Source organism: Triturus cristatus, chromosome 4_2, assembly GCF_964204655.1.
Source record: "Triturus cristatus chromosome 4_2, aTriCri1.1, whole genome shotgun sequence".
In the NCBI taxonomy this organism is placed as follows: Eukaryota; Metazoa; Chordata; class Amphibia; order Caudata; family Salamandridae; genus Triturus; species Triturus cristatus.
Window position 1 is genome coordinate 650,966,868 of NC_140586.1, and position 16,498 is coordinate 650,983,365.

Below are 16,498 nucleotides of genomic sequence, written 5' to 3' on the forward strand. Positions count from 1 at the left end.
CCATCCCCACGGTTGTGCACAGAAGATCTGGGCACATGTTAGGACAACAGTTTTCCAGGATTTCTGGCCTCGGACTCAAACAGTACTTACTCGATACCGATGGACTTGGTATCTAAATTTATATAAACGTAAGGGTTATTTTTATCAATTTGTGTCAGATTACTTTGAGTGTGGTCGCACTTTCTGCCTTTGTCTGTGTAATAAATGTTTAGCACTACCTTTTGATATGCCTAACTGCTCGCTCACACTTCCACAAGAGAGAGCATTTGGGGTGTCATTTGTGCCTTTGTAATTCCTCTGGGGTTTGCTTGGACTCTTTGCATGGTGTACCTCTTTTTGGGTCCACTATATAAAGAGCCAGCTTCCAACAGTGGGATTATCTTTTCCTAATCCCCCGCCAATACGGGGTGGGTCTGATATTTTTTAACCGAATTCGGAGGTTGTACTCTCACCTTAGCGCTGTAATCAGATGCAATAGACATGATACTGTCCTTCTGAAATCCATAGAGGCACCAGACATGGGAGTCCCTTATCCCCTCTCCTTGTTTTGGCCCTTGAGGTGTTCCTGATCATACTCCCCTCTCTTCTGGGTGGCACATACCGCGACCTCTACTGGTACCCGTGTCCTTAACTCCCCCCCACTCCGCTTCACCTCTAATCCCAGTTGTTTAAGGACAGGGCAAAACTTTTACTATACCCTTAACTGGATCCACACAGACAGTACAGACGGCTGTCGATCCCTGTTGGCTTTCTATCACACCCTGGATTTCCCCCCTTGAAGTTCTGTCATGACCACCTGTTGTTTTCTACTTCGGGTTATGCAGTGTTCTCATCCACTTGTGGTTATGCTACATTCTCCATTTGCACTGTGCATGTTCTTCTCAATAAAGTTAAAAAGCAAATAAAAAAATATATATATAAAACAAATGGATTATGTAAAAACGAAAATGACAAAGATGATGCAAAAACGAACACTGTGCATGAGGGATCAGTATCCTCACCTACAGAAGCAATATTTGCCGTTTTGACAACTGGGAATGAGGACCGTTTATTGAACATATATTCTAATCATCAGGGCTTGTGTATAAAAAGTGCTCCAAAATATTACTTACTAATCCCTCGATCTTCGTGGCTATCGTCATCTCTTTCATCCCGATCGTTTTCCAGATTAGACATTCGGACCGACATTTCTATACAAAATGTAAGGAATAAAGAAAAATATCAAAAAACATATATTAATAGATAGGTTCCTTGTGCAATCCTTTGGTAACAGGTGGAAATTGTTTGACCTTCGAAGAAAACTGCTAAAGGCCTCTAATCTCATTCTATTTGACTAGCTGTTTTTGAGGTCCTGACTTCAAACAGCGACAGAACCAGAAGAAAATAAAGGGCAAGAACGAAAGGCAAGTACAAATTTAAATCACAAAGGCATTCCTTTTGACATTATCAAATAAGAACCTGGACCAATACTAGAACTGGGTGCACCGTTCTTGAGTGCTCCAATGTGCACACACACTGGAGCAGACCGGAACCATGCACCCTGTTTGTTTGTACACTGGAAAGAGCACTTTTTTTTTTTGGGCGAATGGGTAATCTTCCACACGGTTTTGGGCTGCATCGAGCGCACACAGTGTGCACCAGAGAGTGCACCACAGTTCCCCTTTACAAAAAGGTGCTCTACCCAGCGTTGTATGACACAACCACGCGTGCCTAAACCATGCATGCCTTAACCACGCAATCTTTACAATGACTGCGTCCTTACCTCGCATGCCTTTACAACAAATTTGGTTGTAACGCGTTTGGCAAAGGTATATGTGTGGTTAAAGAACTGAATGCCTTGTTATGTATTCAACCAATAAGTCATGCCGGGTGAGTTGTGGGGGAGGGGGAGGAGGGAGGGATGAGGGGAGTTAGTATGGTAGAGATGTTAGGTTTGCTGCTCTTTCGCTTGATTACGAGATGGAGCTTCTGCATGTCTGTATTGTTATTCATGATGCCATCTTTTACCTTGATAAGGAAGCATGAGGGCGGACCTGGTGAGTGGTACACTGCAAGGACTTGCGGTACATGTGGGTAGTACCGCCTGCGCGCCATCGGGTAACAATGGATGCGTGTGCGCAAGGATTATTGTATGTCAGGACTATTTTCCATGGATGGAGGCTTCTGATCGGATTGTTACTGAGTGCGATACGAAGTTGCTTAATACACATATTTTCAAATGTATCCTGTTAATGAAACCTTGAAATGCCAATAAAAATGTTAAAAAAAAAAAAGGTATATGTGTGGTGAAGATCCCACCTCAGCCCCCCAGCCCGACCCGAGCCCTAAATTTTGGCTCTCCTGCTTTATAATTTACCCGCCCCAGCCCTATTAACTACCTGGCCCCCCCTACCTTCAGCCCTAAAACCCGGCCCACAGGCCCAAAAGCTATCCAGACCAGAGCAACCCCACCCCTGAGCCTTAAAACTGTCCCCAGCCCTCAAAACTGCCATTTTCATCCTGCCCTGAGCCCTAAAACTCGGCCCCCTGCACTAAAAATTACCCTGACCCCAGTTTCCCGCCCTAAAAACTCCTTCCACCCTAAAACCTACCTCCATATCCCACCCACCCCAGCCCAACTCACTAAAACGCGTACCGTTCCTTCCTGCATTGAGCCTTCCAGTTCATTTCCCCACCCATCTGCTAAGACAGCTAGAACGGCGAGTGCCTTAACAATGCATATGCGTGGTTAAGGCATATGCGTGGTTAAGGCATATGCGTGATTAAGGCAAGCGTTCTGCTTGTGAGGAAACGGCACACGTGTTTAGGCCTACGTTGTAAAGGCTGTTCCATTGCACTCACAAGTGCTAAAATCTGAGCCTGACCTCAAGACAGCATAGCAGGTAAAGTCAAGCAGCAGCTGTTTAATCTTTAACTGCCAGGATCAAAGCCCCACTGTAGTGGCTGGACCCTGCACTGCTGATGCCTTTTAGGTTCCCTGGGACACCCTCCAAAAGGGTGTCTTCTTAGGTGGTACACAGTTAGTACACCTCCCAAGTGGCTGCTTGCCCCCAATCCAGCATTTGTTAATATGGTGCAGGCACAAGGCCAAAGGAGTTTCCTCATTTTCATGGGGTCACGCTACCGGCAAATGGGGAACAGTTTCTTAAAAATGCACTTGGAACGAAATGTGTACTATGTACCACAGAAGAAGTACAAATATTTGCATGCCGTAATATGGAAATGCACCAGGGATCCATATAGCAGACACAAACACCCTTTACACCCCTGGGGATTTCAGTTATACAGCCTATGTCTTTTATTTAGTGTTTGTTATTGCGGGATTTTCCATTTTGCAGCGCCATAAAGAGCAATACTATTAATTGCACCATATAACAATTGACATTATTAACAACAAATTCAAGTTAAAATGTAACGGCTAATCATTTTAAATGTTCCCTCACACCACTTTATGAGTGTGTCCCATAGTTTCTCCCTCCTTCCCCATTCCCCGCTTAATCAAAGTTTTTTTTACATTTTCTGTCATTATTATTCTAAGTACACAACTAACTTTTCTCCTTTCTCTTTTTCCCCCCTTTAACCGATTAAAAATCCAAACGTTTCTTATAGAGATAGAGACGGAGACAGAGAAACAGTGTCCCAGTGAGCAATATTTTCACTTTAAATAGCAGCAAAATAGCAGCTATGAGGATGAAAATGTATAATTTTGGGAGGTTATCACAACCACTGCAGCAGGGACATTTACAAACCCCAAACTCTTAAGAGAACATTAATACAACTTTAACTTTCAATATTTTATATATTATGGCAATGTGGGAAGTGATAGAACATATTTTGAAATAAAAACCAAGTGTGCCTGGTTCATTAAAAATACTTTTCAAGGGGGGTGGGAGGGTTAAATAATATTACATGTAGAAACCAGCCATTTCAACGCAGTAGGCAAAAGTCATGTTGTGAGCATTTCCTTCACAATTATATACTCAACAGGGGGTTTGGATACATTTTTAAAAAGTGGACTTTTAATAGATTGCGTCAATTTGGAAGAAGGTTTAGCTTTAAGGGCGGAAGGGCCACTGCCTGCAGACCACATTAATATTAAAACTGTGGAACCATAGGAAGGAGAATGAAATCATCAATTAAACATCAAGGAAAACGGACATTAGTAAGAGTTTGTGTACATTTAATGTGGCAATTACTGACATATTCCTGTAGAAGGATGCTGGTGAAGATAAAACACTGCGGACTGGCGCAGTTATGCTTAATGCAAAAGGTCCATCACGTGGAACTGTACTTCAAATACAACACAGAACAATAGGATCCACAGGGGCGGCAATATAAGAAGAGCTGATGCAAGCCCTAAAACCTCACTTAACCTGCGTTCCTCGGCCAGCTGAGATAATCTCTGTCCTCAAGTTGCAAAGAGCATACTTTGCTCCAGGTGACATCACATAGTGAATGCAGAATGACTGGGATGGGAAGTTTTACTTAATTAGTTTTTCTAGATTCACCAAGTGACCTACTATGTAGTTTTTATCTGCCTTGAGAATATCATATATGACAGCCCTTCAGCAACACCTGTGGCTTGGATTTCTTTAAACCCTGTAGAGGCAACAACCTTCACAATGGAATTCTGCCATTTACTGCCCTGAATTAGGGATTTCTTCTTTTTTCAATAAGAACTTCAGCACTGGTCTAAACTTTAGTTTCTTTGGATTTTTCCAAATGTTCACACTTTGAGATTCATCAACCCTGATACTAATCAGAAAAGCAAATTTGTTAAGTGTTACCTTGGGCAGCGAGCGGGGACATATGTTGGTGACTCCTCCGGTGTATTTGATGACGATAGGCATAAACAGCCAAAACCAGCACCATGATGCATCCCATTATGCCACCAGCTACTGGTCCCACTGGTGCACTTTTGACCATATTCAAAGTAATTACCTCATCACCTGGTATTAAGAAAAAACGATTTTTTTAAAAACGAATTCCTATTTTCAAAACAATATTAAATAAAAGGTAATGAAAGAAAGTTAACACATCAGTAACGCAATACCATTACTATACTGTTGTATACAAGACAAGTCATACAATTGCAAACAAAATTGCATGTGCCACCACAACAAGACCTCAAATTCTGGATTCTGTCAATAACACACCATCAAAATAACATTTGTCCACACAAATTAAGCACCAAATCACAAAAGGTTCTCACTTACCGAGAAATATTGCAGCCATTCCATACACTAATTGTAAGTCTATGAAAGATACTAAAATACCAACAAACATTGAAATTCTATTCTATACACTGCAATGTTTAAGAGATGTATTTAACAATGGAGGGAGGTACATGAGAAAAAGGCAAACACACACCTTTTAACTGGGCTGTAACACTACACTAAAAGGACAACTATGTTCCCCCAGGCCCAGATCTCCCAGTGCTGCTGCACCACTCTTGTGCCTGTCTTTTCTGTGCTTATTTCCCAGTTTTTGAGTGCCTTCTCCTTTCTTTTCCCTCGTTTTCACTGCTTTTACCTCGCTTTTCCCCCATTTTCTGTGTCTTCCCCATGCTTGCCCTTCATTTTCATTTCTTTCTCCTGGTTTTTTCCCTCATTGCCACACTTGGCTGCTGCCTTTTTCCTGCCACCAACTAGCCCCGCCCACTGCCTCCAGAGCCCCTCCCAAGACCTTCTTAATGGAAGCCACAGTGTGGACCCGTTGAGTAGGCCCCAGGCCCAGCTCTCCTCGTGCTGCTGCATCGCTCTTGCTCCGGTTTTCTCGTAGCTTTTTCACCTGTCTTTCGAGTGCCTTTTCCTTGCCTTCCCTTCATTTTCATTGCTTTCATCTTGCTTTTTCCTGCTTTCTGAGTGCATTCATCTTACTGTGCTCTTGTTAAAAAAAACTAAAATCAGCAATTAGCAACTCGAGTGCCTTGAGACGCTCAGGGGTGATTTGCCACGCTTTATAAATCCTTGATTGAAGTACAACACCAATATTCCTGACAACATTAGAAACAGAAGAGCAGATATATATATATATATATATATACACACATACTGCACAGCCTATATTCAAACATTACTAACCAATACAGTACCATACATTTATTTTTTAAACTACAGTATTACCTATTGAACCCATGTCGTCAACATAAGGACTTTTGGCTCCAACAATGCCACCAAAACATTCCTTCTGGAGAGCGCAATACGACTTGTCCAAATGAGTCTTTCCATCGCTGTCCACCATACACCACTCACAGTCCAACACTCCAAAGCAGTCTCTGTAGAAAGAAAAACAAACATTTAAATTGTGATTAAATGTTCTCTAAGCCAACTTCAGATAGTTTGTACTCCCAACACGTCTTCCAGAATTACCGTTATAAAAGTGAAAACTGCAACAGGTCACGTTAGAGGGCACATGCTGGAGATCAAAAAACAAACATAGGAGGCACCTTTGCAAAAATAAACCAAATGGCAATTGCTTTTGAGTCTGATGTATTAAGATTTATTTCTCATATCCAGATAGATTCACATTATCTTCTTCAACCAAAATGTCAGTTGATGTGAAACGTATGAGAGTACATTAAACACAAACATATTTATGTATAGTTATTCTATGGAATTATTAAACCAATTAGACATTGCCACTCATCTTCAAATCTTCTTTAGTAGTACGTGTTTCGCGACTTTGTTGCTTTCGCAAGGCTCATTAATAAAATAATAAATCTTTACCTGCTTGTCTAGTCTGTGTGATAAACCACTTTATCCCCATCTTCACATGATACAGTGCCACAGGGGCACACTTCCTTGGGTCTGTTCTCTTCACAGAACATGGTTAAACCCTATCATTCTTAGGTTTTCATTACTATTGTGAATTATTCCAATGGTTTGTCCAAAGGTTTACCGTTCAACTTATCAAAACAAGATTATTCCACATTTGCCTTGTAGGAGATGGCAGATGATGTTTGAAGTGACCTTATAAGGAGTGATTTGTTAAAGTGCAGATACTTTAAGTGCACAGTATGGAATAAGGTGGAAGGTGAAAGGCCCTTAGAGTGCCGGCTGTGCAGATTCTCGTCTGACTTCCAAGTGGTGAGAAGAAGGTTGGCTACCACATGGCCTTCTGGTGCATGTGATACACTGTGGATTTTGACTGACCTGACAAATCTGAGTGGGGCCAAATTTAGCGTGAGACTGGCCACAAGACCTGGAGTAGGACCTCTGTTTCAGGAGCGTCCTCTTCTTCTGTTTGGTGATAGCTAGCCTTTTTCCCACTGTCTGATGGCCTTCTGGTGCATCCATACACTTTCTTCACACGACAGAGTCATGACCGCAGCCCAGGCACCAAAGACATGTTGTGTCTGTAACAGACATCCACTTTGTGCAGTTGAGACATGAATCCTGTTGTTTTCAGAGGAAATATTTTCCCTGGCACTCTGAAAACTTTAAAAGATGTTACCAGCCAATAAATTTGAAAGGTGCCCTGGATTTACATCGAAGTGCATGGAAAGAAAGGAACTGATGTCCATGAGCAGGGGTGGTGCTATATGCGTCTCCGCTCTGTCACTACCGGGACAGAGCAAAGTGACGTCACCTGGCGGCATGCAGGAGCTATTGCTTGTAAATCTCTGGATTCAGAGAATACTTGGGAATATTCTAAAAAGTGAGGAACCTGCACTTTAAGTATCAATCAGAAAAGAAGGATTATACATTTAGATTTTTTTTACCATCCATTGTCTCGTGTAATGGAAGCTTTGGGGCACTACTATGTACTGATCATCTGCATCAAAGTTAAGTCAGATCAGAAACTATACTCTTAAAAATATACAAGGGTTCCACGCCTTGAACATCAGCAAACAGGTTCAGTAGTGTGATATTTCATGCTCAGAAAATGCTCAGAAATCTTTCCATGTGAGCATTGCTTTACTTTTTACTCTAAATTCCCAGAAACTGGACACTTGAGAGATTAATGTCAGTTGGGTGGCATAGTGGACAAATCCATCTACTGATTATGGAATGAACAGAGAACTGCGAAGCAGCTAGCAACTCCAGCGCCTTGAGGTCTTCAAGGGTGATTTGCTATGCTTTATCAATTCTGATTGATTGACATGGGTCTTTAAGTAACGTGATCCCACTTTTGAATCCTTGCAAGTCTACTTAGCCTAAAGCCATGTTAATTTGGTATAATACTTCTGGGTAGATTGATTCATTTTAAGAAAGAGATTAGGTTTGAGCTCTCTTGTAATAACCTTGAATATTCCAAATGTGGTGGATAAACACCTTGCCATGCTAAATTATTCCTCTATTAAAAACAACGAATCAGTGTTTCCAACATCCATTTTTTTTTTAGTTTCTAGACCTTTTGACCTATACAGAAGCATTTTAAAGCAAAGGATAAAAAACAAATCACAAAAGATAAATGAATGTCACTCTAATTTTCTGGGTAGGTAACTTCATAGGAGTGATCTTGGGACACATAAGGAGGAGCACGTCTGTCAGCAGTCAGGTAAAGTAAGTAGTCGCGGGGAAAGTAACCAAAGGCTACAGGCCTATATGTTGGTAGTTGGAAACAGTCTATGAGGGACCTGATGGCTCCAGCTGTCTGGTATTATAGTAGGCAGGAGAGCACCTCAGCCCACAGGAAAGTGACAAAATAGCTGTCTGATGCTGTGAAGCAGCTCGAATTTCTATTAACATGCGGAGGGATACATTTTTAATCCTGAACCAACTGGTTAATTTTAAAAAACATTTGGGACTCAACCGCAGTATTATCAACATTCGTCTTGAAGATACTTTTACAGCTGTTAAAAAGTTGAAAAGGTGCTCTCTATATTTCTCGACATTCCTGGCAAACAGAAAAACATTATTTCAAACTACAGCGCCCTCTTGCAGATTAAAGTTTCTGGTGGTCTCAGGCACACAGCAAACACTGATTATATTTATATGGCCTCAAACACATACACTCATTTATTTTTTCCTTTTTTTAATATTTTTACCATTGAAGACAATTAATGGCCTTTCAAAAGTCCTAGACTGAGGTCATAAATATGACTAAACTGTGCACCAAGAACAGATGAGGAGGAAAAAAAAAGAGAATTTCTTGAAGAACAGAGACACACACACCTCCACTTTCCTGGGATCTGGGCAAAGATCATCATCACAGTCACTTATGCATTACTATGCTAGAACATTATACTTTATATGCATAAAAAATAAAATATAAAAAATGTAGATGTAAAGTAGAATATACTAACCCACTCTCAGTTCTCTGGTTGCATCGGGTGTTGATACACTGGGGAAGGGTATCCTGGAGGTTAGGATCAAGTGCAGTGAAAACCATTGGTTCCTGGTGAACTTCACAACTGGGATTTCTATGAAAAAACATACATACAATGCATCAGCACCTTACAGGATATAACCTATTATACAACTATATTTTAGAAGTACTCTTGACATTGGACACCTGTATAGATTACTTTGTTTTTTTGGGTTTAGATTTTTTTTATTGAATTTTAACAGTTTAGATACAGTTAAGCATCATAAATGGTTCCAAGCTCAAGTTACATACATGGGTAGACAAAGATAGTTTAGGCATTCAAATGTACATTCATAATTGCTTTCTCTCGTAGCTATCATAATATATCAATACAATCCCAGCATTATACATATGTTGAAGTTATCTGTGTTGGACTTATGTGTCCTGGGATATGGATACTACTCAGATCTTGATGACGGAGCTACGTCTACCCATGGTTCTTATGCGGGCTTTTGAGCCTTCTTCTCTGGTGGGTGGGCTACAGTCCCTGTCCCTTGACGGTGTTATCTGAGCAACTGGTGTGTATCCTGAGCTGGAAAAAAACTGGATACTGAACTGGGGTATGGGTGTGGGATCAGCGGGGAGGAATGGTATGTGTGCAGACGGGAGAGGGGTGAGTAGGGCCTCTGTGTCAGTGTGCGAAGCTATTCTAGCAGCAATCGATGCGGGGGCGGGGTGTGTGTGTGTGGGGGGGGGTTATTCCGGCTATTTTCTCTGCCGGATTCTTGGGCCATGCCCTATGGTGTGGACAGTGAGAGAGTGTTGGCAATAGGCAAATGTTCTACTTCAACACATCTGTCAGCTGGTGTTACCGGTGTGGCGGATGTTGATTGGGCATGGGGGGCCTCTGCTGGTTCTGGCCACATGGTTGCTGGTTAAACAGTAATAGGATTTGCGCCCATTCCATGGATATGTAGTGTTTGCACGTTTCCTTCGCTTCCTTCTCTCGGATAACATCATCTTCCGCAGCGCTCCACTTTTTGACAGCTCCCACCCAAGCCTCCACTGGGGGTCCCCTGGGGCTCTCCAGTGCATGGCAATGGCTCTCTTTGCCAGGAGTAATAGAAGGGACGCAGAGCGCAGCTGTACTTTATCAGTTTTCTGTCTAAGAAACATCCCCAACACGCATGCCTCCTATGTATCAACCCCGGGGATATTGGTAGTTGCTCGGAGTGCTTCATAGATGTGATGCCAGTATTGCTGCAATGCAGGGCATCTCCAGAACATGTGTTAGAAGTCCGCTGCTGGGGCTTGGCATCTGGGGCATAGAAACTGCGTGTCTGGGTAGTAGCGTTGTAATCATTCAGGGATTAAGTACGTCCTGTGCAAGTTGTTGAATTGTATGTTTTTGAACCGCGCGTTTCTGGAAACTTTTTTGGGGTATTCTAGTGCCTGCGCCCACTCTTTGTCATGTAGTGGTCTGTTAAAGTTGTCCTCCCATGTTTGCGGTAATGAGGTCAGTGGCTTGAGTAACTGTATAGATTACTTTGTTACATTACATTTTAGTTAGGTTCCCAATTTTCTTTTAAGTTGTTGGAACATAATGCAAAGAAGGATTATTCTGATATTGTATTATATTTTATGAGCATATTTACCTGGCACAAAGGCTACAAGCACAAGAATACTTCATAAAAATGAGAAGCTACAAACTATAAAAATATATACATTTTAACACACACATTTACCACCTGCTCGGAGCAGGTGGCAAATATGTGAGTTAAATCCCACAGAAAAGGGAACACCACCTGGTAAATTCGGTTCTGCACTTGTAATTGCATGGTAGTGGTGGGTTGTTAAAACACAATAGTGGTAATTACTAGTGTGGAAGCTGAAACCTGCCAGTACTGTGCAAGTTATAATTGAGGCCATGATGGGCTACTTAAAGTGATTGGAAATAGATCAACAGGGATGTTAGACCCAGTTATCACATCCGATCACATCTTCGAATATAGAGCAAGGATACTTTTCCATACTAATTTAAGCAGATTGTCCACATTCCTGATCCCATGGCAACTGCTGTCTTAGGCAAAGTGTATTTTGGGTGTTCTGTAAAGTTCACATGGCTTTTTCCTTCCACAAACACTGTTTTGAGGTTGTATGGATGCACTCTTGTGGTTCGAACTGTATATACACAGACCACTCCAAAGATGGCAAGTATTGACTTATATGGCCACATCTATCCTTACACTTCTCACCTACTCCTAAGAGTAAGACAGCCATACACATGTTTATGGCACAGTGTCAGCCAATATCCATACACCGAACACTGGATACATAGGGCAGACTGCACTCACACACTTCTGTCCATCAATTAAAACGGTATGATTAAGCAACCTATCACTCCCCTCTTTTCTCTTCAAATTTATGCAGAGACATAGCAACACATGTATTAACAGTGTAACTCTGGTCCTGATGTACGAAAATAAAAACAATCCCCACATAGGCCGCACAACAAACATGGACTAATCCATATATGGTACCCCACAGAGTAGCGTGCTAGCACTCAATTGTTTTTTGCTGTTTTTTGCTGTCTCGTTCGGAGTATGAATCACTACATAAATACAACTACAACATAATTCAACCATACAGCACTGCGAAGCTAACTAATGGCAAAAGAGAGCTAGCCAAAACTCTATTGACATTACTGATCTTTGACTTTTCTTAGACCCTTATTGAAAGTTGTGTATAAAATGCTGAACAATGCGCATTTATTTGTACAAAGATTAGAATTCTGCGTTGGGCATCAATTACCACATATGGAAATTTTCTGCAGACAGACAAAAACTTGAGCAAACGTATCAGGATAAAATGCTAAGACATAAATGCAAAACATGCAGTAATTGGTGTGGTAAACATTGATTTCACATTAGGTTTCATTCTGAAGTGGTGGACTTGGGAGAAATTGTTACCCATTCAATACTATATAGTACACTAATATAGTAATTACCATGTGCACTAATTATCTATCACCTGAACTCTACATAACTTGGAACCATGGCCTCATTCGTCTGTGTGTGGGGTCACTAGACCTCTGTGTTTTCCCTGGCTATACTACTTGTTCCAGTGTTGCAGTTGTCTGCCTGGTGTGTCTCTTGTGCCCCAATAAAGGCTTTTCCTTTCTGTATCCAGGCCAGGCTAACATTACTTTTCTTTAGCACTTCCTGACCCAAGATCCAGAGGACCCCGGGTGGTCTGCCATACCTGGGGGGGGACGGGGACATGTCAGAACACCATTAGTACAGATTGGTTTCAGGGCAGCTACCATTTTTGCCAGTTCTTTAGGCGTGGTGAATTGTAACTCTGTCATCTCATAAGAGAACTGCTTAATATAGGTTGCTAACAACAACCATTTTATTTTCATTTAGAATTGCATAGATTCCTGGCAGAGTAATTAACAGGCAGCAGAATTGCCATGGAACTGGGACTCACTCTGTCTTAGGAAGAATGAAATATGCACTAGGAAGCAAACTAGACACTTGCCAATCACATATCCCGAAATTAGAAAGGTTAACCCACTATGCTCAATATTCTGAGCGACCTCAAATCATGTTGCAACAGTTCAATAAGAAAACTGAAAATTTACTTTTGTTCAACGTTCATACAGGAGGGTCTTTCTAAAGACTGAATAAACAATATTTCATGAGCTCATTATTTCACAGATGGAATTTAGGGAGACTTGGCAATAAGGGAAATTGTCTTAATTTGGCTAAAACTGTTTCTAAAGCGCTTTGTACTGAACAAGCTACAATGTAACAGTCGAACCACTCATTGCTTTTTTTATTTTTTTTATTTTAAAGATGTCAGTAGCCTGAAAAGATTGTCAAATCCATTAAAACAGGTTTGTTGAAATGCGGAGTTTGAATACTTTGTTTAAAACGCACAATTCAACACTTTATTTTCTTGGCTCTTAGGATAGCCCTGCCCCATTGTTCGAACTGTTAGACCTGCCTCCACTGGCTGAACTATTATCTCCCCCAGTTCGGGTTCAGTTGTGCCCCTGGCAACAAAACATCATGCAGACAGCTGTGCTATTAAGCATACCTAAAAACTTGTTACTACCATTCCCCTTCTTCAGCAAACAGTAGGAGCAACCAAGCAGCCACTCATACCACTCCACTGTGCATGAGCCAAGATGAAAATATTCCACATCGAAGCAGCATCTTTACATATGAACACATGCACTCACGTTTCCAGTTTCAATAATTTCATGCCAACTCTTCAAGACTGGTTCCATTTTGTTGACATGCAAGCCAACCAGATATCTATTTCTGATTCCAGATGTTTTCAATGTGCTCTATATTTCTGCAAGGGAGGTCTGATAAACTCATTCGACGTTTCGAATGGAAGACGTTAACTCAGGAGCACACAAAATATTGATGATCTAAACCGCAATCTTTTTGGAACTTGGTAGTTACGCGTATTCATTTTCAGGTCTGATAAACTTGACATAACTCATTCTATTAAGCCAAACTCAAATAATGATATCTCTCCAGTATGTGTTCTCCTCTGATACATAAGCGGGGAGTATGGATGGAAGTTAACTGAATCTATTTCTTTCTGTTTCTCATCAATACACTCATACACTTGTCAGAATTGAAATCATTGCATTGAATACAGGTTTTAATTGGAGGATAAGACTCCAGTCCAGACATCAAAATGCATGTTTAAAACCAGAGTGCTAAAGTGATGTTTCAAATATTTCCCCAAAAAAGGCACTTTCTTGAATTAAGTGAAAGGCACCTTACTCGAGGTAAAGGAAAGACACTTAAAAGTAGGCACTCACTGCTTGTGAAACCTGCGACTGGTTGCTTTTTTGAATTCAGGAGCATAAGAAGACACTGTAGAACCTAACATGTAAAAACACACTTTCATTCCCTGAAGCAGTACTGGCAAAATGTTGCATGTCTGAACAAAGATTGCCTTTCCATTTTGGATAACAACTGATACATTTCCAATTTTAGGCAAATCCAACAAATCTAAATAGTCAAATATCAACTTGCTTTTATGGTATTTGCAAGTCGCCAATTAATGCCCTGAATGCTAAGAACTTAATTCTTCTGTTTGTGCTGCATTGGGGCATTTATATGTTCTTATTATTCATTTCTCATTTTCATAGAGCTTCATAACACGATGTCGAGGGCTGAAAAGCATTTTCCGATACTTCTTAAAATGATGGTCTATTTTTCGTTTAATTCCGTGTCGTGGGAGTATAGGTTGGTGTTGGACTGTATGATGACAAAACCTGGGACTAGCTGAAACAAAAAAAAAGGAACTTTGGCAACTTTCTGCTGGAGGTTTTCTTGCAGTAAAATGTCTAGGCACTCTACCCTCAGACATTTCAACAGGATGCATCTTTGCCATCCTTGATGTGGTTTAGAAGGCCACTGTGTGAAGGGCCTGCTGAAGTTACTCGCACGTACTTCTGCTATTTTATAGAAGCCACCTCATGTTGTTGGGTGTTTCACGTAGAGTACAAAACTTCTGTTTGAAGTCTGCATGCAGCAAAACCACGGTTTGCCAGTGAAGTCAAAGTTTATGATTTTTAACATCTCTTTGGTTTTCCTCACACTGCCTCCCTGTGGTGACTTTGGTGTACAGATAGCAAGGTCCCTTTGCGCCTTTCCAGTTCTCACAATTACAAGGTCAGTAATGAGCTACATCTGCTACATAAATATAACAAAGTGTGGGAAATGTAAATGATGTGAAACCAAAACTATTTGGGGTTTGGAAAATCAGCCTTTTATTTTGTGCTCACCTGCTCTCAGCGTTAGTGAGATTGCCAGTACATTCGTTGACTTCAAGGGGGCACTCACAGGGACATTCGCACTCATTCTGTTCCATCCTTGAAAGCAGCAAATAAGAAAAACATATTTAAAGGTTGTCAACAAAATGCAATTATTAGAACATATGACGAGAATACCTTAAATGGATAAGAAAATGAATTATATGTCAGGATGTCTCAATAGTCAACAAGCTGACACGAGTAAACAAAGGAACATTCTAGAATGCTCATTTTCGGTGATTATTATTGACGAACAAGTTACTTACCTTCGGTAACTATGTATCTCTAAGAAACATTAGTTAGTTAGATTCCTCACCTTAGATTCCTCACCTTAGAATATCCCCAGGCGTCAGGCTGGATCCGGAAAGATTTTCGTAGCAATACCCCTTGCGCGTCGCTAGGCGTCGTCTGCGGCTCCGCGTCCGTCGTTGGCGTCGTGCGCCAGAATGACGTCGGAGTACTTAGATGCCGCCCTCGTGCGCTGACGTCAGTTCTTGTACATAGCTTTCCGCGCCAGGAACGCAGAGCCATGCAAGAGACCAACACTGGTGCCAAAAAGTCTAGGGCCCTGAACAGGATGACCATAACCCTAGATGTCGGTTCGCAGAGCGGGGAGGATGGGTGGGTCGGTGAGGAATCTAACTAACTAATGTTTCTTACAGATACATCGTTACCGAAGGTAAGTAACTTGTTCATCTGAAAGAAACACGTTAGTTAGATTCCTCACCTTAGAATAGATACCCCAGCAACACCAACCCCGGTGGAGGGTCTGCGAACCAAGATCACACCAGAAAGTCCTGGAGAAAAGAACGGCCAAAGAAGCCATCTCTCCGGACTTGGCTGTCCAGGCAATAGTGCTTGGCGAACATGTGCAGTGAGGCCCACGTCGCCGCCTGACAGATGTCCTGCAAGGGAACTCCCCGTCCCAGGGCAGTAGTCGCCGCTGTGGCCCGGGTGGAATGGGCTCTCAGCCCAACAGGAGGGTCCTTTTTCGCCAAGGAGTAACAAACCTTTATACACAATACGACCCACCGTGAGATGGTCTGCTTGTGTACAGCCCTCCCTTTCTTAGCACCTATGTATCCAACAAAAAGTTGGTCGTCCACCCGGAACTGTCTGGTGCGGTCCAAATAAAAGGACAGCGCACGTTTGGGGTCCAGACGGTGGAGCCTCTCTTCCTCTTTCGAAGGATGCGGAAAGAAGGTGGGCAATGTGACAGATTGCCCGATGTGAAAGGGGGTCACCACTTTTGGAAGAAAAGAAGGACGAGTCCGGAGGACAACCTTGTCCGGATGAACAGAAAGAAAGGGAGGCTTAGATGACAGAGCCTGGAGCTCACTCACCTGTCTAGCCGAGGTGATAGCTACCAGGAAAGCAGTCTTAAGAGTCAGAAGACGAAGGGGA

General features: G+C 41.8%; 1 protein-coding gene across 1 annotated transcript in view; it reads right to left on the reverse strand.

Annotated features, from left to right (window-relative positions):
• CACHD1 (cache domain containing 1) overlaps positions 1-16,498 on the reverse strand; it is a 355,333-nt gene that overhangs the window by 5,411 nt on the left and 333,424 nt on the right. The window contains exons 21-25 of the mRNA XM_085602381.1: positions 15,068-15,154; positions 9,251-9,367; positions 6,126-6,277; positions 4,788-4,949; positions 1,113-1,190 (exon numbers count right to left, since the gene is read on the reverse strand). Of these exons, the coding sequence (XP_085458507.1) occupies positions 1,113-1,190; positions 4,788-4,949; positions 6,126-6,277; positions 9,251-9,367; positions 15,068-15,154 (596 nt within the window). The remainder of the gene's footprint in view (positions 1-1,112; positions 1,191-4,787; positions 4,950-6,125; positions 6,278-9,250; positions 9,368-15,067; positions 15,155-16,498) is intronic.